Consider the following 26423-nt stretch of genomic DNA (forward strand, 5'->3'; position numbering starts at 1 on the left):
TTTTTGGCCTTTCCTGGCATGACTCTGATGGAAGAGACTTGGGACCTTTCCTGACTGCAGCTCCCTCCCCAGCCTGTCTGGCCCTGGACAGGAAGATTTAGCCTCTCTAATCCCTGCTCTGGTTTCTCGGCAGAACCCCCCGAAGTCACTGTGGAGCTGTCCCAGCTGGTCATCCCGTGGGGCCAGAGTGCCAAGCTCACCTGTGAGGTGCGCGGGAACCCCCCACCCTCCGTGCTGTGGCTGAGGAATGCTGTGCCCCTCACCTCCAGCCAGCGCCTCCGACTGACCCGTAGGGCCCTGCGAGTGGTCAGTGTGGGGCCTGAAGATGAAGGCGTCTACCAGTGTATGGCCGAGAATGAAGTTGGGAGCGCCCATGCAGTGGTCCAGCTGAGGACCGCCAGGCCAGGCAAGTGCAGCCCAAGGGCTGAGACTCCAGCTGTGTATGCTCAAATGAAATCCAAAATAGAACCCCAATATAGAAAATAGATAAAAGTGGCTTTTAGTTGTAAGTTCAAATTTACATGAACTTACTAAAAAGTCGGAAGTGCAGATTTTCACTGGTGAAAATGAACCATTTAACTATTTTATTTTAAAAACTCATTTTAATTATTTTGCAGAATTTGGGTTCACAGGGTTCCATGGAACCCAATCTGACAGCCACTGTGCTGGAGTGAAGAAAAGCAAGTGTGTCCTTCTCGGCTCGCTTCATTTTCATTGACACTCATACCGATCTAGCAGTTAAGGTGTGCTCAGCACTGGGCTAGGTAACGTGGGAGATGCCGAGGAACGTAACACTCTACCCTCAAGAATTCTCTCATGGAGGAGATAAAATTTTTCAAGGAAATAAACAGAAAAATATGATGACAAATAATGAAATGTTGAATCAACGTTATCAGATGGCCGACCTCCTGTGGTGCAGGAGGTCAGGTATAAGAAAAATTAGTGTTGGTTGGCAGAGTCCGTGGAGGCTTCCTGGAGTAAGCGCCACCTCTCCTGTCCTCTCAGGTTCTCAGAGGGCATTTGCAGTTGGCTTCACAGCTCTCATTTCTCAGTCAATGCGGGTATAGGAAAAATTAGTGTTGGTTGACAGAGTCCGTGGAGGCTTCCTGGAGTAAGCGCCGCCTCTCCTGTCCTCAGGTTCTCAGAGGGCATTTACAGTTGGCTTCACAGCTCTCATTTCTCAGTCAATGCAGTGGAGCCGGAAAAGGCCCCTGTCGTGCCATAGTGTTAAGATCCCACAGTGAAGGGACATGCCCCCATTCCCAGCATTAGACATGAGAAAGAGGGCACAGGGTTCTTGCACCTCAGGAGATAGTTCGCTTAAGACGAGGCTAGTGTGTAGGCTCAGGAAAACAAGCAGGTTGCAGAGATGCTTGCCTGCCACGCCTATGCCATGGCGAGAAGCCTGGGCATGGGCTTTCCCTCCTGCAGGGCAGGGACGTGACCCTCTCTCTTCCCGCAGAGCCTGGCTGTGTGTTGAGTGGACTGATGTTCATGTCAGGTCCTGAGCCCCAGCTGGTCTTCTCCTTTTTCTCCCGGGGAGGGGTGGGCAACTGCTCAGCAGGTGACCAGGGGGTACTGACACCCTCTTTCTTCCCTTGTATTTATTTTCTACTTGGTCTTCCAGGCACAACCCCGAGGCCATGGCGGGATGCTAAACTGGACACTGCTACACCTCCCATGCCACCCTTCAGACCCAGAAGCCCTGACCAGATGCTGAGGGGGCACTCAGGTCTCCCAAGGCCTCTGACATCCGTGCAGCCAGCTTCCCTACAGTGCCCTGGAGAGAAGGGGCAGGTGGCTCCTGCCGAGGCACCCATCATCCTCAGCTCACCCCGGACCTCTAAGAGTGACTCATACGAGCTTGTGTGGCGGCCTCGGCACGAGGGTGGCAGTCGGGCACCCATCCTGTACTATGTGGTGAAACACCGCAAGGTATGCTGCCTGGCGTGATCCCCACCTCCTCTCAGGCTGGGCAGGGGGTCTCTGCCTGCTGGCCATCTCCCACTGAGCTCCTGAGGCCTGGACCAGCAACTCCCACTGCCGAGCACAACTTTCTTTCTCCTCCCAGAAATCAGGTTGTGTTGGGCATTTGGGACCCTAAGCAGCCCAGAAAAAAGCCATGTGTTTGCCTTCAGGTCTGAGCTCCATGCACTGATTTCCCAGAAGCCGACACCACCAGCTTCCAGTCCCAGAGGAGAAATAATAGTCTCCCTGTTAACCATCACCCGTCCTTCCCTCTGTCATTTGTTGATGTTGTTTTGTTTTGTTTTTTAAGCAAAGTAAGCTCTGAGTACATACCTGCAGGAACTCTGGCATGGCAAGCTAGCTCTACAGCCAGGAAAACAAATATTTGTGAACAAGAATTTTCTCTGAGGGCTGTAAAATACCCCCTCAGTTCTTAAGATTCATCATGGATCAGGTTTGACAAGCAGGCGTTTGAGTTGAAAACACATCACGTTGTTCAGACCTTAACTATTTCTCTTTGACAGAGGGAGTCTGTCTGGGTGAATGTTTTGGGAGCTGTCAGAGAAGAACTCTCTGGCTCTCACAGGGTATGGGACAGAGCCGAACCAGCCTTTCCTCTTGGACAGTTTGTCCTGTGAGGCAGGACAGGGCCCCCAGGCTGCCACCCGTGTTCAAGGCTTTGCTCGCATTTGCTGTTACCCTTCAAGGAGGAAGGACATAAAGTTCCCTTTAGAAAAATGCCCTTGAAAAATGTTTCCGTTCATCCCAGGTGCATGCTGTTTTCTTTCTAAGGCCACTAGACAGTAGACAATTACTGTTCTTAAATAAATTTTTAAAAATCTCTTAAGTAATAATGAGTTATAAATGCTAGATTTTATTTTGTATTCATAATATTTTGCTTATAAAAGTACTATGTGCACTTGAAGGAAATTTGGAAAATATATGAATGTGGAACAAAAAGCATTCATCAACTCATCTTCCTCCTCCAGAAAACAAACAAAACTAGCCTTGCACTGCAGAAAATGCTGGCTGTGCAGAAGCCCTTTCCCCTGCTCTGGACCCTGGCGGCCCCTCTCATTCTGTTCTTCCCCTTTCTTGCTCTCCGAGGAGACCTTGGATCAGGACAAGTCCACAGAGATGTTGGGTTTGTCAGAAAGACACCAAGGGCAATGCTGCCTCCTAAGTGTGGGCCAGGGTGGGGCAGTTCTCTTTAACCCGTGGCTTTCTGGCGTCTTCACACCAGCCAGCAAAGGGGGTGAATAACTTTTTAACAAAAAGCAGCATTGTTTAGCTCAGATTATGGGGCAAGGCTGGTCTCAATCTTTATTTCCTTGTGTAACTGGACACCTCCATCTCAGAGTTGTAGACAAAGATCAGGGCAGGCCAAATGCTCATGGTCCCCAGGAGACAAGAACCAGCATGAGAGCAAGAATAATATTTTTCAGGCCAATAGGTGGCCACGAAACTGCCTCAGCAAGAGGCAGGCTGGCAAAGGCCATGCGTGGTGATCCGGAAATGCCAGGCTGAGGCTGCGTCTACTGTCTCAGTGTGTGTGACGGTGACTAATTACCGTTCCATTTCTTATTTTCATTTCTGAGCCCAGTGGAAGTGTGAGGCCAGCACTGGGAGAGCTGAGGGAGAAGGGACAGAGGGGAAATAAGAGGACAGTATCCCCCGCTGGGCTGGCTTTTATTAGGACCTGGACTGTGGGGCCCTTGGAGCTATTTGGTGGACATTGCCAAGGCAGAAATTATATCTTGAAAGCGGTTTCCTTCCTTGAGGAACTAACATGTCTTAAAGATCATCACATAAGAAAAGATTTGGGAATCAAAACAGCATTTGTGTTGTTTTTTCAGCCTCCTTCTCTTGCTGGAGACTAGGAATCATTTAGCTCATTTTCACTTTTTCACACAGTGAAGCAAGTTTCATTTCCTGGTACATCTGCAGAGCCTGGGCTACTGTGTTTGGGTTTCCAGCACCACTGGGGATTCTCAGTTTGTAAAAACTTCTCCCCTTGGAACAAATCCTGGAAGCCTGACATTAATGAGCCCAGACCGTCCAGTCCCTTGAATAGCAGGTTTTGTTCTACTTGGGAATATTCTGCTTGGGGTTAAGAGCTTTCCTACCAGCTGTTTAGTTCCTTCAGCAAACCATAGCTTCAGGTTCCAGCAGGCTCTCTGAGATGTGCACAGTTGGCAGTTAAGTCTTTTGTCCTGAAAAGTAGGGTGGGTGAGAGGAAGTAGCCTGTCTCAGCATTGCCTGTTGGGAAGCCTGGAGCTCCTTTATTGTTTTTAAAGAGCTGGGGATCTGAAACCATTAACATTAATCCATAGTCATTACAATTCATCCACAGTTTTTAAGTTCTAAGCAAGGACTGAGGGCGGGAGCAGAAAAACTAGGGTTGAAACGGCAGAGACCTCACGGAGTGAAGGATGTGGGGCAGTCAGGAGAGGGGCTGGGCATTTATTGGGAACCTGCTGTGAGCCAAGTTCAAAGCTCAACACTACATAAATCACCTAATCAGAATAATCTGAGAGATTTTATTTGCCTTGTTTTACAAAGGAAAAGCTTGGGGATCAGAGAGGTTAGGGAAGTTGCTTTAGGTTACGCAGCTGGTAAGAAACAGAATGAGGATTCGAACTCAGGATTTTCTGGCTCCCAGATTCTTTTTCTTTCTAGGATATGTTACAATTATGAGCGTGCTCTCGTGGTTTCTGAGCTCACTTGCGATGTGATATTAGGCAGATTACTCATCTAAGTCTTAGTCTCCTCATTTGTTAAGTGAGAATATTAACACCAGTCTCTTGAGCTATTGTCATGAAAGCACTTTGTAGTGCATATTAAGTGCTTAATGCCTAGCACATAGTAAACACTTGGCAAGAGTGGCCGTTTCTACTGGTGCTGCTATTTTTATCGCCATTCTCATCTCATTAGAATATAAACTGCAGGAACTATGTTTGGTTCCTTCTAGGAGAGCAAGGAGAAAGAAAGTAAATATGGAGCTTTTCAGGATGAGAGAGAAGTCTTTGGAGAAATTCTCAGCAATATCAGTCAGGCCTTTTGACCTTCCCCTCTGGGTTTTCTTTGATGGGGCCATTAGCTGAGAGATCAGGAAGCCTGAGTTCACTGTCCCAGAGAGGATGGATGTCCAGGAGCCAGCAGGACCAGTCTGCGCTCTGCAGCACCACCCCTCCCCAGTCTGGCCCATTCGCCTTTCCCTCCTTCTGCCCTTCCTGGGCTCAGTTCCACTTTCCTTGCAACCCACAGCCCACCTGTAGCTCCAGGTTGAGGTGCAGGTCCTGACATCAGCCACTTTCTCCAGCAGGTCACAAACTCATCTGATGATTGGACTATCTCTGGCATTCCGGCCAGCCAGCACCGCCTGACCCTCACGAGACTTGACCCTGGGAGCTTGTATGAAGTGGAGATGGCAGCTTACAACTGTGCAGGCGAAGGCCAGACGGCCATGGTCACCTTCCGAACTGGTAAGAGTCGATCATTTCTCCCAGCTCGGGGTTTCCATGGGCCTGAGCAAACCCTACCAGGCCCAGCTGGGAAGCCTTACTCACCTCGTCCCAGTCATTTACCTTAAAAGTAATCTCTCTTAGAGTTACTGTCTCCCTGTGGTTTGTGTGCCCAGGCTGAAGTCCCACTGCTCAGCAGGAGAGCCACCAGCCAGCCTCTCTGGCATCCCCTACCCCGCCCCCTCACACAGGGGCCAGATGCAATACCACGGCAGTCAGTCTGAGCTGGGGATCAGACCACACTTCCAGTGTCCTGTGTTTTTTGCATCACCTTATCAGACCTCAGGCAGAAAGGACTCTGTGGAAAACAGAGACCTAACACACACTCCCCACCTTGCTGATCTCAACCCACTTCTACCCAGGACGGCGGCCCAAACCTGAAATCCTGGCCAGCAAGGAGCAGCAGATCCAGAGAGATGACCCTGGAGCCAGCCTCCAGAGCAGCAGCCAGCCAGACCATGGCCGCCTCTCCCGTAAGCCCCCAGCAACCCCGGGTGCAGGGGTGATGAGCAGTCAAAACGAGAACCAGGTCTACTGCTGCAAGGCTCACCTCTGCAGGTTGAATGGGATCTTGTTTCTGTGGGTCCGGAAGTCCTTATGACATTTTCCTGGCATCTCCCCAGTTAACCACAATGAGGAACTATAGATGGGAGCTTTCCAAATAAAAACACTGGAAGCTGACATGGGTTGCTGACCCTGTGGGCCCAGAGAGAGTGGAGGGGAGAGTAGCTGGCCCATGGTCCTCTGACATTACAAAAGTATAGCTTTTAGAGGTCTTAGCTTGACTGCTCCTCCTGGGAGAGGGGAACCCAGGTAGCCCTAGGGAGATCTGATGCAGCCAACAGGGAATCGCAGCCAACAGGGAATGGCGGGCTATGGGGAGGAGAAGGCCAAGTCCAGTTGCAACATAACCGTGTTCTAATCACGTCCCTGCCTCCTGCTTTCCTCTGCCTTCATATCTGGGTTCCCTCAGCCCCAGAAGCTCCAGACAGGCCCACTATCTCCATGGCCTCTGAGACATCCGTGTACGTGACCTGGATTCCCCGTGGGAATGGTGGCTTCCCGATCCAGTCCTTCCGTGTGGAGTACAAGAAGCTAAAGAAAGTGGGGGACTGGATTCTGGCCACCAGTGCCATCCCTCCCTCCCTGCTCTCAGTGGAGATCACAGGCCTAGAGAAAGGTAGGGGCCTGGCCACTGTCCGACCTGGTCCCCCGGCTGCCCCCCAGCCACTGGGAGGAGAATGGGGGCTTTGGAGGCTCTTCTCACTCGTCCTCCACCTTCTGCTAGACTCGTGGAACCTCTTGGTGGTGTTACCTCAGCCCCACAAACCCTCCCCGCCTTCCTCTCTCCCTAAGAGTCCAGAGCCATCTCTTGCGTGGCTCCTTTCTGATGAGGGTAGGAGTTCCTGTGAGTCTCTGGGGCCTGCTTTTGGGGAAGGGTTGCCGAGAACATTCTCTCCATATCTGGGCCGATGGGCTGTGGGGGAGTCGGAAGGTGTTTCCCAGCTCCTGGGTTCAGTGAGTGTCTCTCACCAGGCACCTCCTACAAGTTCCGGGTCCGGGCTCTGAACATGCTGGGGGAGAGCGAGCCCAGCGCCCCATCCCGGCCCTACGTGGTGTCCGGCTACAGTGGCCGCATATACGAGAGGCCCGTGGCAGGCCCTTACATCACCTTCACTGATGCAGTCAATGAGACCACCATCATGCTCAAGTGGATGGTAAGTGGCCTTGCACAGACTGCAACGGGAAGACAGGCTGCGCTTCCTCTGGGCAGAGGCAGACACGAACTACTTTTCTGCCTCCCCTTAAGTGTTTTTCCGTCTGGGTACCTGGGAATTGAGGGACTCGCCCTCACGTACCCAGGCAGGTTCAGAGGGGACTTAAAGTCTTTGGGGAAATAGCAGTTTGTTTCTTGTCTCCAAGCTAAATAAAGTAATAAGTGATCTCTACAGCATTCTCCAGAAAGCATTGGGGATATCACAGGACATCATAGCTGCCAGGGTCTCCCAGTGAATTTTAAACTCTAGGCTGGGGTAAAAGTTCCATCCCCCAGGAGTTCTGCTCACCTGATGGTTTCTCTGCTCCATTGTCAACACGTTTCTTCTCTATTCCTTATAGTATATTCCAGCAAGTAACAACAACACTCCAATCCATGGCTTTTATATCTATTATCGACCCACAGACAGTGACAATGATAGTGACTACAAGAAGGATATGGTGGAAGGTGAGAAACACTTTTGTGTGATTTACTTTCCCCTGTCGGCAAGGGGGTCTCATGTCAGCATTGGTGAAAGTATAAAACCTGGGCTGATATGACACAAAGCATCTGTGTCCCATATCATTAACTCCTTCGTGTCACACTTGGGGTCAGCAAGTTCATAAACCCACATACTTACTTCCCATGGTGATGGGACGGCAGTACCTTGAGTGGGAACCTAGAACATTTCCTTGAATGTTCCTCTACCACATGACCCCTGCGCCAGTCAGTGGCACCAGTCCAGACACACAGCCCCTTCTGAGGTTGCCTGCCCCTGGGGGCCAAGCAAACCAGATACACATCCCCACATGTGACTCTCGTTCTCTTCCCCAGGGGATAGATACTGGCACTCCATCAGCCACCTGCAGCCAGAGACCTCCTACGACATTAAGATGCAGTGCTTCAATGAAGGAGGGGAGAGCGAGTTCAGCAACGTGATGATCTGTGAAACCAAAGGTGATTCTCCTGGGGTTTTCTGCTCTCCTCTCGTCATTTTCAGCAGACAAAGTCGCCGTTGTGTGTGCCTTGCTGGGTATCTCTTCCCCATCTTCCCCAGGAAGACTCACTTTTTTCCCAAGTACCCCTCAATTTTGTCATTTTTAACCCTTCTGTTCATTTGCCTGTGCCTAGTCTTAAGTCTGAATGGGTTAGGAACTTGGGAACTGACTCACACATGAACTCATGGAATAGAACCCATTTTCAGGTTGGGAACTTTCCATAAACACTTTATTCCTATGCTAAATCTGATGTTTACATTGGTTGGTTTACTTAATTAAGCACAACCCCTTGAGATAGGTAAGAAGCTGAGCATCAGGAGAAGATAGACCTTGACCAAGGTCATGCAGCCAATTCAGGTGGAGCAGGCTCTGGGCAGAGTTCAGCTAACTACAAGCCCATACGCTTTCTCTGCACTAACCCCTGTTAAACATATTCACATAATAACGTGTTAATAGTTTCACATTGGTCAAGTGGATAGATATCATTATCTCCATTTTGCAAATACTGAAAGAGTAGATAGCAGGTGTATTGCAAAGAAAATTAGGAAACAATCACGAAGGAATAAGAAGAGACAAAGAAACAACCCATTTTCCCATCATGGCCACATTCTCTCTTCAGTTTGCATTCCTTTCCATCACTTATTCAACAAATACTGAGCGACTCGTGTGCACATCTTGCCCTTCTATCATGTACAGTGGTGCAAGGGGGCAGATACCTACACAGCTACAAATCAAGTGACAAGCACAGTGTCCAGGGCAAAGAACAGAGACTTCACAAAGGTTTCATACTGGTCTTCTGGAAGTATTGACTCTTAAGGCTAGACTGAGGAGAGGTGGCCTAAGGGACCAGATCAGCCTGCAAGTAACTCCAGATGGTTGGAATGTAGGGCACTTGGCAGAAGGACAAGAGAGAGAAGAGGCCAGGGACAATGGTGAGCACTGGGTCATCGAGGCCCCTCTTGGCTGTGAGGTGGAGGAAGGTCATTGTTGGATATGTTTGTGGAGAAGAGTCACTGATGACTATGCAAGAATGGCTAAAGGGGAAGAACAGGGGCTGTGAAGTAAACGTAAAGAGAAGGGATGGATTTGGGTCTCTTTTCTGAGGACGTGTGTGTAGGACCAGGGACTGACAGCATGTAGGGGCTGGGAGAGAGGGAAAGGAGTTCAAGGAGACCTTAAGGTTTTTAGCTTGCAGTACCACACAGGTGATGTTGCCACTTGATGTGGCGGAGGCCAGGAGAGAACCAGATCCTATGAGAAAAGAATATAGTGAAAGAGACTTACTAAGAGTCTGATTCTTTTGAGACATTGACATGCAAATGTCCCAAGAGAGCCGGTCTCCTGTCTGGCGAGGGTCCTGGGCCAGGGGTATTTGGCAGTCATCAGGATATAGGTTAGGATATATCATGGGAAGAGATGAGAGTTCACAGAGGGAGTACAGACCTAATATCTGAGGAGAAGACAGAAAAGAATGGGAAAAGAGAAATGGAAGCAGCAGCAGTTAGAGGTAGTGGGGAAATCAGAAGCCTGTAGTATCGGAAAGTCAAGAAGACGCTGTAAGAGTTAACGATGTCAGATGACAGCAAAACCCAGATGAGAAGTTCACCATCTTGTCGCTTTTGAATTGGCATTTCACAATTACTGTCTGTCCTAGGGAGTCCCGACACACCCATCCTCCTTCTCTGTGACCCCAGCTCCTACCTAGTACTTCACATCTCTGAATCTGCCCAGGAAGAGCAAATTCACGAGTAAACTCTTCCATTCCCAGTTCTTTTGTTGGTTCCATGCATTTTTTATATTTTCTTCTAAAAGTTCACAGGCTCTTCTCCTAGTAAACCCCCACACCACTTATGCCCAGAAGATCCAGTCTGACTCTAGTGTGTGACTCACAAATATCTCAGGTTATATTTTGAAATATAAAGTTCAGTTCTCTTCAACACCACCAAATTTCACATCAAGTACTGATTTCGTGCTGAGCTTGGACACCACACTCATCTAATAAAGGGTTTCGAGGCCCTGTCTTGTGAGTTTGACCCTCTTTCCGACATCTGTGGAATCAGAATATTTTTTCTTTTTATTCGTTGGGAAAGAAATGTCAAAAAAATAGATGCTGATGTGAGTTTTGTTCACCATTACAGCTCGAAAGTCTTCTGGTCAGCCTGGTCGACCCCCACCCCCAACTCTTGCTCCACCTCAGCCGCCACCCCCTGAAACTATTGAGAGGCCAGTGGGCACAGGGGCCATGGTGGCACGCTCCAGTGACCTGCCCTACCTGATTGTCGGGGTCGTGCTGGGCTCTGTCGTCCTCATCATCGTCGCCTTCATCCCCTTCTGCTTGTGGAGGGCCTGGTCTAAGCAGAGTGAGTGACCCTCCTCAGCCCCATCAGGAAGGAGCCCAGAGAGGGGAGGAGGGCCCCCAGTCCCCCAAGAGGCCTCTGTCCAGGGAAAGATTGGAGGCACCCTGCTTCTCATTCACTGGAGCTCAAGCTCCAGGGTCCCCCAGAGAGCTTGGGGAGAGTCAGAATACTCCAAGACTGGGCCCTTTATTCCCAGCTCAAGGACCTTGACAGATGGAGGAGAGTATGAAGTGGGAGTTTGTCCTCTCTGCATCTCGGGAGCTCAGTACTTACCCACTTCCAACTACTTGCAATATCTGAAGCTGCTGCTCTGACTGCATATTCCTACTTACCTGCCTCTTCCCTCCAAACATTTTGTGCCTCTGGGGCCAGGGCTGCCTTGAGCTTTCCCCCTTGTCTTAGGTTAATCTGACTGTTATCCACTAACTTCTGCTTCAAATGGCAACATACTTGCTCAACTTGCCTCACCTAAATATTACTCCTTTCGTTGGTTCACCAGCTCCTTCCGCTAAACCCACCCTTGCTTCTCTCTCTCCTCACCCATCTCCCCACTGCAGAAAAAGTCTAGATGTTAGAAAGAAATGGGTGACAGGAAGAGTATTTTGAGGGAAAATATTCTCATTCTTGGGGTAGCATCAACTCCCTGCCTACCTCATTTGGAGTTTTCTGAGATTCATGTGGAAATTTTTCAAGCTGCCCCAGGCCTCCTTGGCCTAAGCAAATCTCTATCTTTCTGTTCTTCCAGAACATACAACAGACCTGGGTTTTCCTCGAAGTGCCCTTCTGTCCTCCTCCTGCCAATACACAATGGTACCATTGGGAGGACTCCCAGGCCACCGAGCTAATGGGCAGCCCTACCTTAGTGGCACCAATGGACGGACCTGTGCCAATGGGGTCCATGTGAACAGGGGCTGCCCTGCAACTGCCTTGGGCTATGCAGGCATGAGACCTCAGCAGCACTGCCCGGGGGAGCTTCAGCAGGTAACGCAGTTCTGGGTGTATGGGCAAGTACGGGCAAGTACAGGCAGGCCACTGTGGAGGGAGTGGTTGGGCTGCCTTCTGGGGCTTCCTCCCTTCCAGCCTCTAATACTGGGCTACTAGCCAGGCTTTCTTCAGTCAGGAACAGTTTATCCTGTTGAAGTATGAACAGGAAAGTTTCCTGGACTCTCAGACGTGGCCTTTTTGTTACCCTTTCATTTGAGCAGCAGGATGACACCAACAGCCTGCTGAGGCAGACCATTCTTGGCAACGGATATGGCGTCCACAGTCACCAGATTCCCAGGTAACCAGGCGCCTCCCCATCCCTGCCTTCCACTCCCGAGCCCTAGAGCTTACTTACTCTTTAGGTCCTCAAATCTAGCGTCAGTCACTGAAAGGTGAGTACCAGTGCTTCACGTGGGGATCCCCACATCTGACAACCTGCTCCACTGGACTGGTTGTTGTGTTTGTAGCTATGATGCCCTTTCTTGCTTTGGAGCATGGGTTGGCCTCTCGGAATCCTCCCCTCACTTGGTAGGCCAGAGTAGCCACGTACTGCTGGCTTTGCCCAGAGGCCCCTGGACACCTGATTCTATGTTCTTTCATACACTTGGGACTTGCATGGAATAAAATGCAGATAGACTAGAATTACTCCCATGGAAATGATGATGTGACACCTCTTGATGTTCAAAGGGGAGCAGTCCCTGCCCATCTGAGCTCTGACCCCCTGTGGTGCCCTTGGACAGGGAAGCAGCTGGCCAGTGGGGATACGGGCCCACTCTGCCTGTACCTCACCTCCCAATCTGGTCTCATGCATGCAGGGGAACCAAGGCTGACCCAGACGAGGGCTCTTACTTATATACACTGCCTGATGACTCAACTCACCAGCTACTCCAGACCCACCAGGACTGCCACCTCCAGGAGCAGCCCGCTGCTGCCAGCCAGTCAGGAATGAGGAGTGTACCTCAGAATCCTGGGCCTGAAGTGACATGGGACCCTCTTTTTCATCCAGGTCAGTGCCAGGAGCAGGGCAGGAAATTGAACAGTCTGGGGATGACACGAGGTAGGCATCCAGGACCCAGGAGTGGCTTGGAGGAGGGGAAGATAACAGTCATCAATGGTGATGCTTGGTAAGGAGCCATCCATAGCTTTCACATAGGAGAGACAGAGGAAGGGAAGGTGGCTGGCCACCCTTCTTCCTTCCTCAAGGCCTAGCAGAGCTGCAGGGGTGTACCCATTGGGTCCTTCTTTGGTGTGGCAAGCTGTGTCCTCAAAGGCTAAAGAAAAGGATACTTTGCCATTTCAGAGAAAGAAGTCCTCTGGGCTCTGCATTTCAAGGCCATTCACAAATTCCTACCACCTCTCATTGCACTAAGAGGTGTTCTCTAATCACTCTGAAATACCTTGCTTTGTTCAGTCTTGTCTCTTAATTAAGGACTAAGGTTACATCAATCATTAAGGAGCCAAGTTCTTGCAAACATCATCATCGTAACCCTCTGTGCTTCCACAGAACTTTTTCTGCAAGGGACTCAAGGCAGGCCAGCCCCCTCAGTGCAGAGCATCTCAGTGGTATCTTCCTTGTGCCAGTCTCTTGGAGATCAGTGGATGCTTGTTTGGGTGCAGGCTGGTTCAGAGGCTTGGCTAATTTAGTTTCTTAGCCTCCATGGCATGGATGTAGGTCCTTGACCCTGTCTCTGGGAGCTGAAATTCTAAAAGGCACCTCCTCGAGCAAGACCGAGCATCATTAAAACTGGACTGCCTCATTTAGGGGAATGAACTGTGAGTGGAGTGATCATGATCAGACACCATACCAGAAGGGTGGACCAGTGTAACCAGCTGCCATCACGGAGAAACTGACCCATATCACTGAGCATTGGTTCTTGGTCAGTCTGGATTTTAATGTGTCCTACTTTTCTCTCCCCTCAGGGCCCCCATGCTGCTTGGGCCTTGTACCGGTTGAAGAAGTGGACAGTCCTGAGTCCTGCCAAGTGGGTGGAGGAGAGTGGTGTCCCCAACACCCCACGGGGGCCTACACAGGACAGGAGCTTGGGCTCCGGCTCTCCCCCAGCCCACCAGTGCATGTATCTTTTGAAACACCACCTCCCAGAATTTAGACAGAAGCCAGTATTCCAGAAAGATTCTATATTATCATTTTTAAAAAGGGACAGAGAAAATTCGTATTTATTTTTCTATAATAGCCATATTTATATATTTATGCAGTTGTAAATAAATGTATATGTGTTTTTATAATGCCAGAGAGACACAGAGACATAGGGAATCCTACCCGGGGGCGTATGAGAGGGAAAACGAAGGAGCTACAACATAGCAGGAGTCGACCAGGATCACAGACTAGCCAAAACAGACTGAGGAGGCCTGCAGAGTAGCTGCTGAAAGCAAGAATCCTAGGTGCACAGTTCGCGATGACCATGAGGGAAAAGCAAGGGCCACAGTATCACAGGCTGGAGACACCTGTGAAGATGGTTGGACTGGTGCTACAGAAAACATTTTCAGATGCCCATGAGAATAGACTCAGATGTGTACAGTACTGTAAGCATTAAAAACCTTCCAGAATCAATAATCTGTGGCAACATATCTTTAAAAACACTGTAACTTCTAAATAAATGTTTAGTCTTTCCTGTAACCTTCGGCTTCGTCATATATGAGTCAGCATTCCCCTCAGGATTGAGTCTTTGAGTATCTGAAGAAAATATCCACTTGTGACATTTTCAGATCCATCAAGAGATGAGATCTGGAAATGGTGGCAGACGTTTCTAATTTTTTGCCTTGTAAATATTGAATGTCAGTTTTTATTCATGCAGAATACATTAATAAGTGTTTAGTCCAAGAGGGAGACAGTGTTCAGTAGGCAGGGAGAAGTGGGTTCACAGTTCTCTTACCTAGGACTGGACTTGAGGTAAAACTGGTCGTATCAGTAACACTGTCTATATAGGGGTATGTGTTGAAGCCCCGGTATATTCTCCCTTTAGTTAAGTGTTATTGCTACACGTGAACATGTGGTACCTGATACACCAACATGGCCAGAGGAATTGACTCACTAGTTGTTTAAAATCAGCATTCTCTTACTGCTTGCTGTCCAACCACAGGATCAGCCTTTAAATGTGGAACTGGAACTAGATGGAGGCAGACTTGCAGCGTTATCTTCTAGATTTCAGTAAAGCTGAATTATGGATGAAATGCCACTTGATCCCGTTAAGAGTGGTCACGCCAGACCCTGGCTTCTCTCATCATGAATTGGATAAACAAGATGATAGGAAAGCCCAGGAGTGACTCTAATGGTCTAGGACAAGTACACCCTCTGCTGGCCAGAAGAAACAGCGCCAACTTTTAGATGTTAAATCTTTCTATCCAACAGCTAACTTGGAAAAATTGTCATTGAGACACAACGTATTTTCAGAAAAGCAGTATTTTAAAAATATTTTAAATAAAATTAAGGACTATACATAACATGGAAATGCTAGGAAAGGAGAGGTAGAGCAGGTAAGAGAAAAAAGATGTGACTTCAGACCACCTGGCCAAAAGCCTAGAGGTCACTTCCAGGAGTGGGACAGACAGGGCTAATGTTCTCAGTTTTCACTTAGCTAATCCAGGGGGAACCTCAAATCTGGGCCAATGCTCTCAATGATAGTTTTTCTTGCCAATGGCTAAAAATTCAGATAACCAAAAATCAAATTTCCTAAAATGGGATGTATCAAAGATGCTTCCTTGCAGTTTGAGACAGAGTCTTCTAAGACTTCATACTCAATCTAGTTGGTTCCAAACAGATCTAAAATGATTCCATTCAATAATAAATAGATGTTGGGCACTGCAGTCCTAAGATTACCAAAAATTATTGAAACTACATCACTAGATGTGGTTTTAGACTTTTAGATCAGTTCACTTTAAAATAACAGGCTTGTTGCAGGAAACAAGGAAACTGAATTTCTGGTGAATTTTATGTCAGAAATCTTGGATGGATTTGAGAAAAAAAAGCAAACTTAAAAGGCCCAGGGTTTTCATCTGTTCTCCTGTGGTGTCTGAATGGGTGGGAGGATAAGGCCACCTTTCTTACGCAAAAGAGCGATCTCTTCCTTTAAGGCCAAAATCCTTTCTGCCTGGAAGTGGATCAGCTGAGTGACCTTCTCTCTCGCCACAGTATCTGCTTTCCGAGGGCCCTGGAAGGCATTGCCCTGTTGAGAGAAAACACCTCCCTACTGTAAGAATCATTTGAGATGTGAAAACTTCCCTGTCCTTGTGCCTTCCAGTCAGTTTAAACAGCCATAGCTCCTTTAAGGAGGCCCACATAGCCTGAAATCCCACCATTAGACATGTGTCCCTTTGGACTAATGAACAACTCAAAATGCAAGTCCCCTGTAGATGAGTAACTCATTAAACTATCAGTCATTCATACCCTGAAGGGCTCATAACGAATCAAAAAGGCAAGGTCCCTCTGTTTTCTATACAGCCTATAGTTATATATTTTTTTCTCAAACAGGAAATCTTTATTTCCTTGTCTGATTTCTTCCCTGTCGAGCCCACCCCTGCTCATGCTTCAGACATCACTTTTAGGGAGGCCGCCTTTGCCCTGTGGACTAGGCTAGGATTTCCTGTTCTGTGTTCTATGAAAACAGCCATGATATATCATTGTAATTAGGTTGAACCATTTGAAATTTATGATACTTGACCACTTTTAAACCTAAAAAAGTGGCAAGCTATTATGGTTCTACCTGAATGTTTCTTTGATCACTATGTGTCTGAAGAGATCCTGTGCCTCTTAGATACAGGGCCCAGTGTGCCTAGATCTCATCACTACCCAGTGTTCACCTTAGAGCTTGTTACATAAGTAGATGCTCAATAAAATTTGAATGCATGTTAAAAGAAGGGACATGCCACGTATTTAGTATCTACTCTCTGCCAGTTGCTTTACATATGCTGTCTCATTTAATCCTCACAACGCTGTGAACTAGATGGCGTTATTCTACTTTTACAGATATGGAGACTGAGACTGAGAAATTCATGAATTTCTTAATATAGGCCCAAGTCTCTATATTCTTGGGGTTAGAAGCAGGGTTAGACCAGGTTACCTGAAGCCAAAAGCGCATGACTTGTCCATGACTCTCGCTTACTATGGCAGACCTTCATAGTAAGTAGAGGCTACCGTTACCCATAGCTTCTGCTTCTCCTCCCTTGCCTACCTTCACTTTAGAAGCCATGAAAGCTATACACTAACTTTACCCAGCTTCTCTTCCAGCTAAGGGTGGCTAAGTAGATATAAGCAGAAAACTTTTGCTTTCTAAATGAAAAAAAAGGGGGCTGGCCTATGGATGTGAAACTGAGCTGATGCAATCTTGTGACTCTGAAGGAAACCTCAAAGAATCAGAATCACAGAGATACTGACCCCAACATCACAGGCCCACTAAACCAAAACCCCTTAGTCATCGCCTCCAGACTTCTTTTAAGCTACTTTCAATGGGGCTTTTTGAAACTTGCAGCTAAAATGCATGTGCCAACTCATGCCCTGTCACACTGGTCGGTCATTTTAAAGTCACTTTAACTTTTCCCTCATTCTTACCATATCCAAACAAATTTTAGTCATTCTTATTTGACATGTTTTTTGACACTATCTTCTTGCCATCCCAAGAAGATTTTTGTAAGAATAGTAGCAATGGAGTCAGCTTTGGAGGTAGACAGACCTCAGTTTAAAAACTTACTTCCCCATGCATTATCTCTGAGAGCTACCTTTACAGAGCTTCCCCAGTTCTAACAGGGTATGAAGAAAAGGAGCACACCTGCTGGTTCTGTAGTGTATTCAATCGAGAATCAAGTTTCTTCTTTTCAATACACAAATCATTCATCTGGTGGAGCTTTTTGGTGTGTTCTTTTGTCTTCATCATCAGTTCCCATCGCACTTGAGCAATCTTCTCCTACCAGAGCAGGAAGATGCAAAATTAATTAAATGAATGAAAGGAAATAGAGAAAAATGAATGTCCAGATTTGGTTAAAACCATTGGGCCAATGGAGTGATGTGCACATAGGAAAATATCATCAGAAGCCAGTATGAAAATGCAACCAGAAGCAACTGCATTTGGTCTGGTTTGACTAGAGAAAAGATAAAAAGTAGGTAAAAATAAGACAGATATAGAAGCCACTCCATTCTCGAGGAGAGAAATCAGTGTGCATACTGAGTGTTGGTATTCATTAATTAAAAGAGAGAATGATAATTTAAGTGGGAAACTTTCACGTATTGCCTTTTCCCCAGTTTTGGCCCAGGATCCCCAAAATACTTGAATGGCCACACATCTGCTAGAACAAAGGCTTTCCTTTGTTCTCTTATTGCTTCAACAAATTACTTTAGATTTCACATATTCTTTCCAGTATTCCCCTGATAGGGACCTGTCCTGTTGACATAAACACTTAAGTAATCTGCTTCTTCACAGCACAGTGGCAAATCTTGGATAAGAAAAGATGAGACAAGAAAGCACTAGGAACCTCTCCTTTTTTCCTATCTACTGATGAGATAAGACAGTAAACTGGAGAAGTCATAGTGATTTGTGGGTTTATAAAATCTTTGTAAAAGCTCCTGCCTTTGAATCAGGCTGTAACTGGGGCACTGCCTCATCTCATGGCTCTGGGAACAATGCATGCATTAACATCTTCTAAGACCCTACCAGCGAAACAGTCCATACCTTGTTATAAAATTTATTACTTAGAAGATGTTTTCTAATTTCCGGATTGTGACAGCATGCAAAAGCTATATAGAAACATACAATTAAGATCCTCAGAGTATAGCAGTTTCATTTCTAAAACTATTAGAGCATTTGTACACTAATGTAGACCTCAAAATGAAATCTCTCTGTAATCTCTCATGCCATTTTGCCATTATATTTACATGCGCCCTGGATGCCAAACCCCAGTGTTGGTGCTTTCACTCCAAGACAGACAAGTCCTTCTAACTAAGTGAATGGTGAAGAAGCCAAGACAGGCTTAAGATCACAAGATAATGGGGGCAGGTGGGGAGGGGCAAGTGGGGCTCAGAGACCCGCCTCCAGCTGTACGGATGCTTCGCAGGAACCACTTACAGCTCACCAGGATTTCTTGCCTCCACCCAAACTGAACCAAAGTAGATCACGTGCCCTCTCATCCTTACCTCCCACATCTTGATTTCCTTTGCATTCAAAAGCTCCTTTCGAAGTTTTCTGATCTTCAGTTCTTCAAGTGTTGTATTCACAGAAAGTGTCTGAAGAGCTTCTAGGTCTATCACACGGCCAAACTTGCTGATCATTAGTTGACGGACTGTTTCTTCCATTTCTAAAAGAAGACAGTGACCATCAGGTTGTTCAGTGGCTTCCATTGTTATTAAATGAACAATACCAATAACAATAACATTCTAAGAACGGCTTTTGTAAGATGGTAAAGGATTTCTTGTTACCAGCCGATTATTCCTCTGTGACTTTTCACCTGCTACTTTCCTCACTTAACATGCCCATTTCTGCATTGCCATTTCATCTACTTCAAAATCCTGTATAAAACAGACTCATTTTTCCCAACACACTCTGATCTGCCCCTCCTCAGACTGCTAGTGGAGTTAAATTATGAACTCAGTTTCTCATTTTTTATTATTGACCTCTATAGCATCTAGTGTTAAGAATAGAGCAGGCACTTAACAGAAGTTTCCATCTCACTCCAAGTAAAAATGTAAGTCCTTCTGTTGTTTCATAAGGCCCTACATAATCCACCCTGCCCTGCCCCTCATCCCTCCTACTATGTCCTTTCCCACATCTGTCTCTTCATTTATACCAGACATGCCTGCCTCTTTTTTGCATCTCAGATATTTCAAGCTCACTCCCATCTCAGTTCCCACTGTCTGGAATGCTGTTCCCCCAAATAGCCACATGGCTCACTCTGCCCACCCCATTTTCTGAAAGCAAGTTGTAAGACCTGTGAAGACTCATTTCCAGTACACTCAATTCTGAAAGTGTAACTAAGAGCAGTCCTTGTCCTCTAACCAGAGAGAGCCACATTTTCTCAGCTATGTCACCTTTCCAAGAGAGCTTCCTGTCCTCTTATGGACCTCAGCACTCTCTTTCCTAGTCCTTTTAATACTTCTTTTTAACAACTATCTCCAGGTAACATGCAATATATTTTACTTTGTTTATTATCTTTCCTCGGTGTGAGAACACTGGATTACCTAAGGAAAATTCCATTTGTGGGGTCGGAGCTCTCCAAGAAAACAATCCTTTAACAAGACTTTCTCAGGTACCAGACTGTCCCAAAGTGAAATCTGAAGGCCCTGAGGTATAACAAAATGATACAATTCTGTTCTAGTGCAGAAATTTGATTTCAGGTATCATTATTATAGTTGAATTGTAACAGTAAAACTGGTATGGCTGCCGCTTTGCACAATCCAGGGAGGAGCAATTTAGTTCTATTCTTTGTAAGTGTCCCCATGGACTTGTGTAATGTGATAGCCATGATAATCAGCGATGCACATGAAATGATTAGATTATTTGCACACATGTGGCTAGCCTGTGTCTGCTGCTTGGCCTCTCTCAGTAAGAACCTTGACCCCACCCCCACCCCAGGCTAGCCCATATAAGTGTGTACCCTCTCCCATGGCAGCCTCATGTACCAGGATATGTACTCCGGTCCTTATCATTCCCCCTGTGGAGCCAGCCTAATGCCTGTCTCCTATTAGTCCAGCTAATGTTCACTGGGAACATGAAAGCTTCTGAAACACTCGCTATCCACCTTCCCTGTGGCTGTGAGCTGTGCCCTCCTTGGAATGCAGTGAGCTTATCCCATCCTAGTACAAGTTCCAGACTCTCCCCTTCTTCCTCATTGGGTCTAGGGATGCCAGAAGGCAAACACAAGCTGACAGCGGTGTTTCTAATCACCGTTAAGCCTTTTTTTCCTCTGGGTTACAGGAAAGGAACCCATTCCTAGTTTCATATTCAGAATTAGGAAATTAGTCTTTGACCAGATTCACAATTTGCTTTCAGAAAATGGGCTGGGGATAGGAGAATTGAAAGTCACTGAATAAAACTCCAACCACATGGAACTATTTCTTTTTATTTCAACTAACACTCCAAAACTTTGAATACTTCATTTTTCTTCACACATTTTCCCAAACTGAGTTTACCCAAATTGAAACAAGCTTCCTCATTTTCATACTACTTCATTTCTTGGTTTGATGACTAGTACTTTCAAATATAAACAACATTCACATTCAGTCTACAGAAGCCAAAGGAATGTGAAGTACGTGAGAAACATTAAAACCTCAAGCCTTACACCTGAGAAAATTTTGTGTCTCAAATAAGTGTTATTCAAACATGGAGTACTAACATGTGTTTTTTTATTTTATAATCCAGCCACCCATGAGGGCAGAACCATCAGCACTCATTGCAAACTGGCCTCTACATATCCAAGCAACTTGGATTGGTGGACCACTATCTCATTCCCATTTTCTTTTCCTTTTTCAAATTTTCTTCTAAAAATTGTTATTTGTAAATACACGTAACATAAAATGTACTATTTTAATCATTTTTAAGTATACAGTTCTGAGGCATTAAGGTAGATGCTATGGTATTGGTAATATTATCTTTATCAAAGCTGGAATACTTCACCACTTATACATATGTCCCATATATCAAACATTATAAAAAGTATTTTAAAAGATAATTATCTTTCCACTGTATTTTATACTATCTACCGCAATTCCAGGTGGATTAAAAACACAAATGTAAAGAACACTACTAAAAGAGGGAACTATATAAAAATATCTTTATGATCTCAAAATTGGGAAAGATTTCTTAAACAAGACACATACACATGCACAAACCATAAATAGATTAACAAAGTTAACTACGTTAAGATTTAAAATGTCTATATCCCCCAAAATACACTAAACAAAGTAAAAAGGCAAGCCACAAACTAGAAGGGATTTGAAGTGCATTCGATGGACAAAGAAAGAATGTAGAAAGAACTCCCTAAAATCACTAAGAAAACAAACAAAAAATAGAAGTAAAAAAATGGGTAAAAGATACAACTGGCAAGTTAGAGAAAAGCAAACACAAATAGATGTATGTGAAGCTGTTTGACCTCACCGGAATCAAGGAAATGTAAATAAAAACCACAGTGAAAACAACTTAACATCTACTGGGTTGACAAACATACTAAAGTCTGATAGCATCAAGCAATGATGACAATATGAAGCCTGGGCAATTCTCACACACTGTAGGGGGCGGGGAACTAAAATAGAACAACCATTTTGGAGGGCGACATGGCAATATCCAGGAGCACTGAAAATGTACACATTACCCTGTTACCTAGAGCCCCCCATCCTGGGATTTATCTTCTTACACACATGCACAGGGAGACATGTACAAGAAGGTTTGCTGTAACATTGTCTGTAATCATGAAAAATATCCTAAATATCAACAGAAGACTGAAGAAATTACCTCCTTTATAGTTCTACAATGAAATATTATAATAGCAGTTATGGTGAATAATTATTATAGCAATATGGATGACTCTAAAGAACTGGTTTAATAAAGTGAACTATAAAATTATATAACATAGTATTTCAGTTAAAAATATGCAAAGTAGCTTCACATATTGTGTGTGGATGCATGCATAAACATACATGTGTGCTCACCTGGTGCTGGATCCTGGGGTAGGAGATAGCAGAAAATTGGAAAGAAAAAGGCCTTCAATTGTAACTTCAGTGTTTTATTTTTTACGCTTGGTAGTAATACATGGGTTATTATTATATTATTCTATATTTCATTAATATAAAACCTTTTGTAATCCAGAGAAACCATTTCTATGATAAAAGATTTATCCCTTTAAAATAGGAGAGTGATCTTCAATGGTATCAGGAGAAATAGTAAGTAGGAAGATAAGGTGTTTTTGTTTCCTCTTGATTCTTTGATTACTTATTGTTTTCAAAGATGGAGACAGTCACTTGATAGTTTCCTCTTAATAACAAATATTACTTATGAGGAAATATCAATAAATATTACCAGATAATCCATGGGCTTAGTTACTCACTCTGTATGGTTTTTGCCATCTCTCTCTTTTCTCGAATAAGCTGTTTACGCCTCTCCCGAAATTCTTTGTTAATTTTTTGTTGCTTAGAATTCTCCTCATGGAGCTGTACAATTCGATCTTGAAGCTGTCCCAAGGAGCGATTAGAAAAGACCAAAGTTCCAGAAAGATCACTAGGTATTTCTCCAAATACCACATACTCAATCTAACAAAAACAAAACAAAACCAAAATCAAAACAAAGATCAAATTAAATGTAAAGTCATAGAAAGCATGAGGGAAGCACTTCCTTCCATTCCTTGTTTAGGTTACTGTCTTTCTCACCACTAAATAAGGTGAAAGCAGGAGGCTGCCTTCAGATAGTAAGCCACGTTAGATCCCTCTGGGGACGGCAAATCTTCCCACACAGATCATGGCTAATATCTACTGCACAATGATGGAACAAACATTTCATGGTTGGCATATTAGGCAAATTGCTACATGCAGCTAACCCAGTTTGGTTTGGGTTACACAAAGTAAATCAAACCCAAAACATCACTGGAGGCAAAAATGACAAAACTGAAACTGTCCTACTTCAGGCACATCAGAAGAAGGCAGTGTTCTTTGGAAAAGACAATAATGCTGGGAAAATAGAAGGCAGAAAGAAAAAAAAAAGACCAAATATGAGATGGATTGACTTCATAAAAGAAGACGTGAGTCCACAGGAGCTAAGCAGATTTGTCGAGGACAGGACATTGTGGACGTCACTCATTCATAGGGTTGCCCAGAGGCAGAGCCAATTCCACAGCACCTAACACTGACATACAACATATGTAAGGCTAATCTTAGGTTTCTCTTCTAAAACACAGCTTTCTCTCTTTACTTGACAAAAGACAGTATTTTTCTCTTTTCTCTCTCAGCCTTTTTCTCTCACTGATATGTATCTCTGCATTTTAACATGTTACAATTCAAGTGGAGTGTGGAAATAAACAAAAAAAGGAAAAAAGAAAAAATATTTTCCTTTTGTCTTCTCTCAATAAGTAGAGATCAAAATAATTATTACTTCATTAGTTTATGTCTATTTAAAGATGGTGCAAAAGTAATATTTGTGCGAGATCCAAGATTTCAAAATCTAAGCCATTCCATTCTTAAGTCATAGACTTCTCATTCTCCAGACCTGAAATGATTCAACTTTTAAAGTTGAATAATAGGTCATAGGGAAATACATGTTTTGATGTTACTCTTTTATAATAACCTGAGAATGGATAAGGAAAGTTGGGGTGTCGTTCTACAGGTAGAATTCTCAGCAAAGGATCACTCTTGGCCCCACTAGTGACCCATGAATTTTATCATGGAAAAGCCTGGGTGTGGTGGTTCTTTTATTCAGGGTGGGACAACCTCTAGACCCATCACCTGGTGGAGCTTGAGTGGAATCACAACCAGCAGTTCATTCAGCCGCTGCTGCTTCTCTCGTTGATAAGCCTCCAGGTCCTCCTCAGCTGCATTAAGATTAGTAGCTATAATTTTGACCTGTGGGAACCCCCATGAGTGAAATGTTGACAAGATTCAGAGAACACAAACCCAAAGAGGTAAATGAGGGCATCTTGAGAGGAAGTAAAAGCATGAGCAAGATTTGCTATTTGGGGCTGTGATTACATGGAGAATCCCGGTCTGCAGCCCGGGAATGTATATTATTTCCTTCCGGCCAAGTCATTGTCTACACTACTTTTTCAATCATTCCAATGTCTCCAGAGTTGTAAAGGTTTTATAAATGTGAGCTCAGAAAACATGTCCTCATCTCCCTTTTATTTTTGTATGAAAAATATCTCTCAGCATGGAATGTCTTTGCCAGGATGGTTCAAATCTTGATTGTTCAAAATGAACTCAATAAATTAAAGGGAAAAGGCTCTAAAGTGACAAAACCAAAACCAATAACTACAGGATTTCTATAACACATTCTTCATCTCACAAAAAACTTGAAAAATTTTTAAATCATCTCCTATTGGCAAGAAGAGAAGCAATATATCAAAAATATTTCTGAATATGAACCAAGTGATGTTGCTCTAGGAAAGGGTATTTAGGAAGGAAAATGAGCAGATAAGGCAGAAATTAATCAATATGATCATACCATATTGATTAGCTTACTGGTCTCCACCACGGGATGCACTCACCCCAAAAGTTAAGCTTACTGGTCTCCACCATGGGATGCACCCACCCCAAAGTGTCAACAAAGTGACCTACTGGGTGCAGAAAAATATATAAGTTTCTATTTCTATGTATTTTTTAAAATTTCTGTTTTTGTGAATGTTTCATCATATACAAAATACAGTTGACCATCGAACAATGTGGAGGTTAGGGGCGCCGACCTCCAGCACAGTTGAAAATCCACGTATAACTTAAGTTGGTCCTCTGCATCTGTGGATTCCCAACCAAGGATCGAAAATACTGTTTCTCACCTGCAGTTGGTTGAATCCACAGATGTGAAACCTAGGGATACGGAAGGCTGACTGTATATATACTGAAAAATTTCTGCATTATAAGTGGACCTACACAATTCAAACCTGTGTAGTTCAAGGGTCAACTGTATATTAGTTCAATCGGTTATAATGTATAAATAAATATACATTTATTTTGTGGATAGGTGCTCCACATTTTTTTTATGTATAGAAGTATGTGATCAAAGTTTGGGGACCAATTATTTAGATAAAGAAAGTCCAATGGCTCCCATCGTGATGGTGTTTGAAGGAAAAAAAACTGGATATAACATCTGAAACGTTTCTTCTCTTGGGAGAAGTCCTAAATTATGTCATTGCTATGAAATGGCAATATTATAGCTGGGAGACTGTGTAGCATGTTGGGAGAGGATAAATAGACCTAGAAAAGGCAAACCACCATACTTTTTTGGACAACGTATCATATTCCTTTTTGAGGTTGTCGATGATTTTTTTTTCTTCAACTAAGGCCTCCTCAATGTCCAGCCTTTTTTCTCGAAGTTGAAGCGCCAGTTCAAAAAGACCCACATCACAATCTGAAAAGACAGCCAAAATAAAAAAGCAGCCCTATTTGTTATGGAATGAAGTAATACTGTAAGTATGGACTTCAGAGTTTCAGAATTATTAATGTCCATTTCTGGATCTAGTCTAGCAACTTTTCACTATACTTATAGCTCCATTATGCTCGGTAGAAATTATTAATAACCATGATAGTAATTATGATACTAGTATGGATGTTCACAGCAGTACACTGAGCCAAGCTTTGTGCTAAGCCCTTTATGTGCATTATCTGAACTCAAGGCTCACAGGTCCTACGAGTTAGAAATTAATTGTCTTAATTTTATAACTGAAGACCCTAAGTCTCAGAGAGGTCACATAGCTGGTATGTGACAGAATGGAACTCAAGTACAATATCTCTATATTAATTTCCAATAAGCCCCATTTATCCATCAAGCATAGAGAAAGAATATGAAAATATAATATATTACTACAATGGAATTCGGGAACCTTAGTTCTAGCCAAGTTCTGTCACTGAACTAGCTGTGAGACTCCTTTCAAGCCATATAAACCTGCTATAAAATAACAAGTTGCATTACAAAAAGTTTTAGCTCTCTTCCACTTCTAAATATTATGATTTTAAGAAGACTCTTGTTTTCAAAATCAAAATAAGATTTAAACTTTATTTGAAATTAAACTTTAAAATTCAATTTAAGATTTATATGAAATGTCTAGAAAAACAAAAAGAAATTTTAAACCAAAAAGAAATTTTTTCTACTAAACTATATGTCTATTGAGACTGTAAGAATATTGGTCTGGATGTTTCAGACTG

At 44.5% G+C, this 26423-nt stretch overlaps 2 protein-coding genes across 4 annotated transcripts in view; one reads left to right on the forward strand and one right to left on the reverse strand.

Moving 5' to 3' along the window:
• The window catches only part of BOC (BOC cell adhesion associated, oncogene regulated), a 64601-nt gene extending 50824 nt beyond the window's left edge, over window positions 1–13777 (forward strand). Inside the window, exons 7-19 of the mRNA XM_025051212.1 lie at window positions 134–406; window positions 1628–1935; window positions 5294–5453; window positions 5855–5965; window positions 6466–6672; window positions 7029–7210; window positions 7611–7716; window positions 8083–8205; window positions 10385–10606; window positions 11349–11584; window positions 11809–11885; window positions 12403–12593; window positions 13508–13777. Of these exons, the coding sequence (XP_024906980.1) occupies window positions 134–406; window positions 1628–1935; window positions 5294–5453; window positions 5855–5965; window positions 6466–6672; window positions 7029–7210; window positions 7611–7716; window positions 8083–8205; window positions 10385–10606; window positions 11349–11584; window positions 11809–11885; window positions 12403–12593; window positions 13508–13695 (2384 nt within the window). The 3' untranslated portion in view covers window positions 13696–13777. The remainder of the gene's footprint in view (window positions 1–133; window positions 407–1627; window positions 1936–5293; window positions 5454–5854; window positions 5966–6465; window positions 6673–7028; window positions 7211–7610; window positions 7717–8082; window positions 8206–10384; window positions 10607–11348; window positions 11585–11808; window positions 11886–12402; window positions 12594–13507) is intronic.
• A 7-nt stretch (window positions 13778–13784) lies between these two features.
• The window catches only part of CFAP44 (cilia and flagella associated protein 44), a 114596-nt gene continuing 101957 nt past the window's right edge, over window positions 13785–26423 (reverse strand). For all 3 annotated transcript variants that reach the window (XM_025051201.1, XM_006905499.3, XM_025051207.1), the window contains 6 exons: window positions 25499–25629; window positions 24015–24131; window positions 22628–22829; window positions 18726–18886; window positions 17368–17502; window positions 13785–15768 (listed from right to left, as the gene is read on the reverse strand). In XM_025051201.1, coding sequence (XP_024906969.1) covers window positions 15595–15768; window positions 17368–17502; window positions 18726–18886; window positions 22628–22829; window positions 24015–24131; window positions 25499–25629 — 920 coding nt within the window. In that variant the 3' untranslated portion in view covers window positions 13785–15594. The remainder of the gene's footprint in view (window positions 15769–17367; window positions 17503–18725; window positions 18887–22627; window positions 22830–24014; window positions 24132–25498; window positions 25630–26423) is intronic.

This window comes from Pteropus alecto, unplaced genomic scaffold (assembly GCF_000325575.1).
Source record: "Pteropus alecto unplaced genomic scaffold, ASM32557v1 scaffold270, whole genome shotgun sequence".
NCBI classification, from domain to species: domain Eukaryota; kingdom Metazoa; phylum Chordata; class Mammalia; order Chiroptera; family Pteropodidae; genus Pteropus; species Pteropus alecto.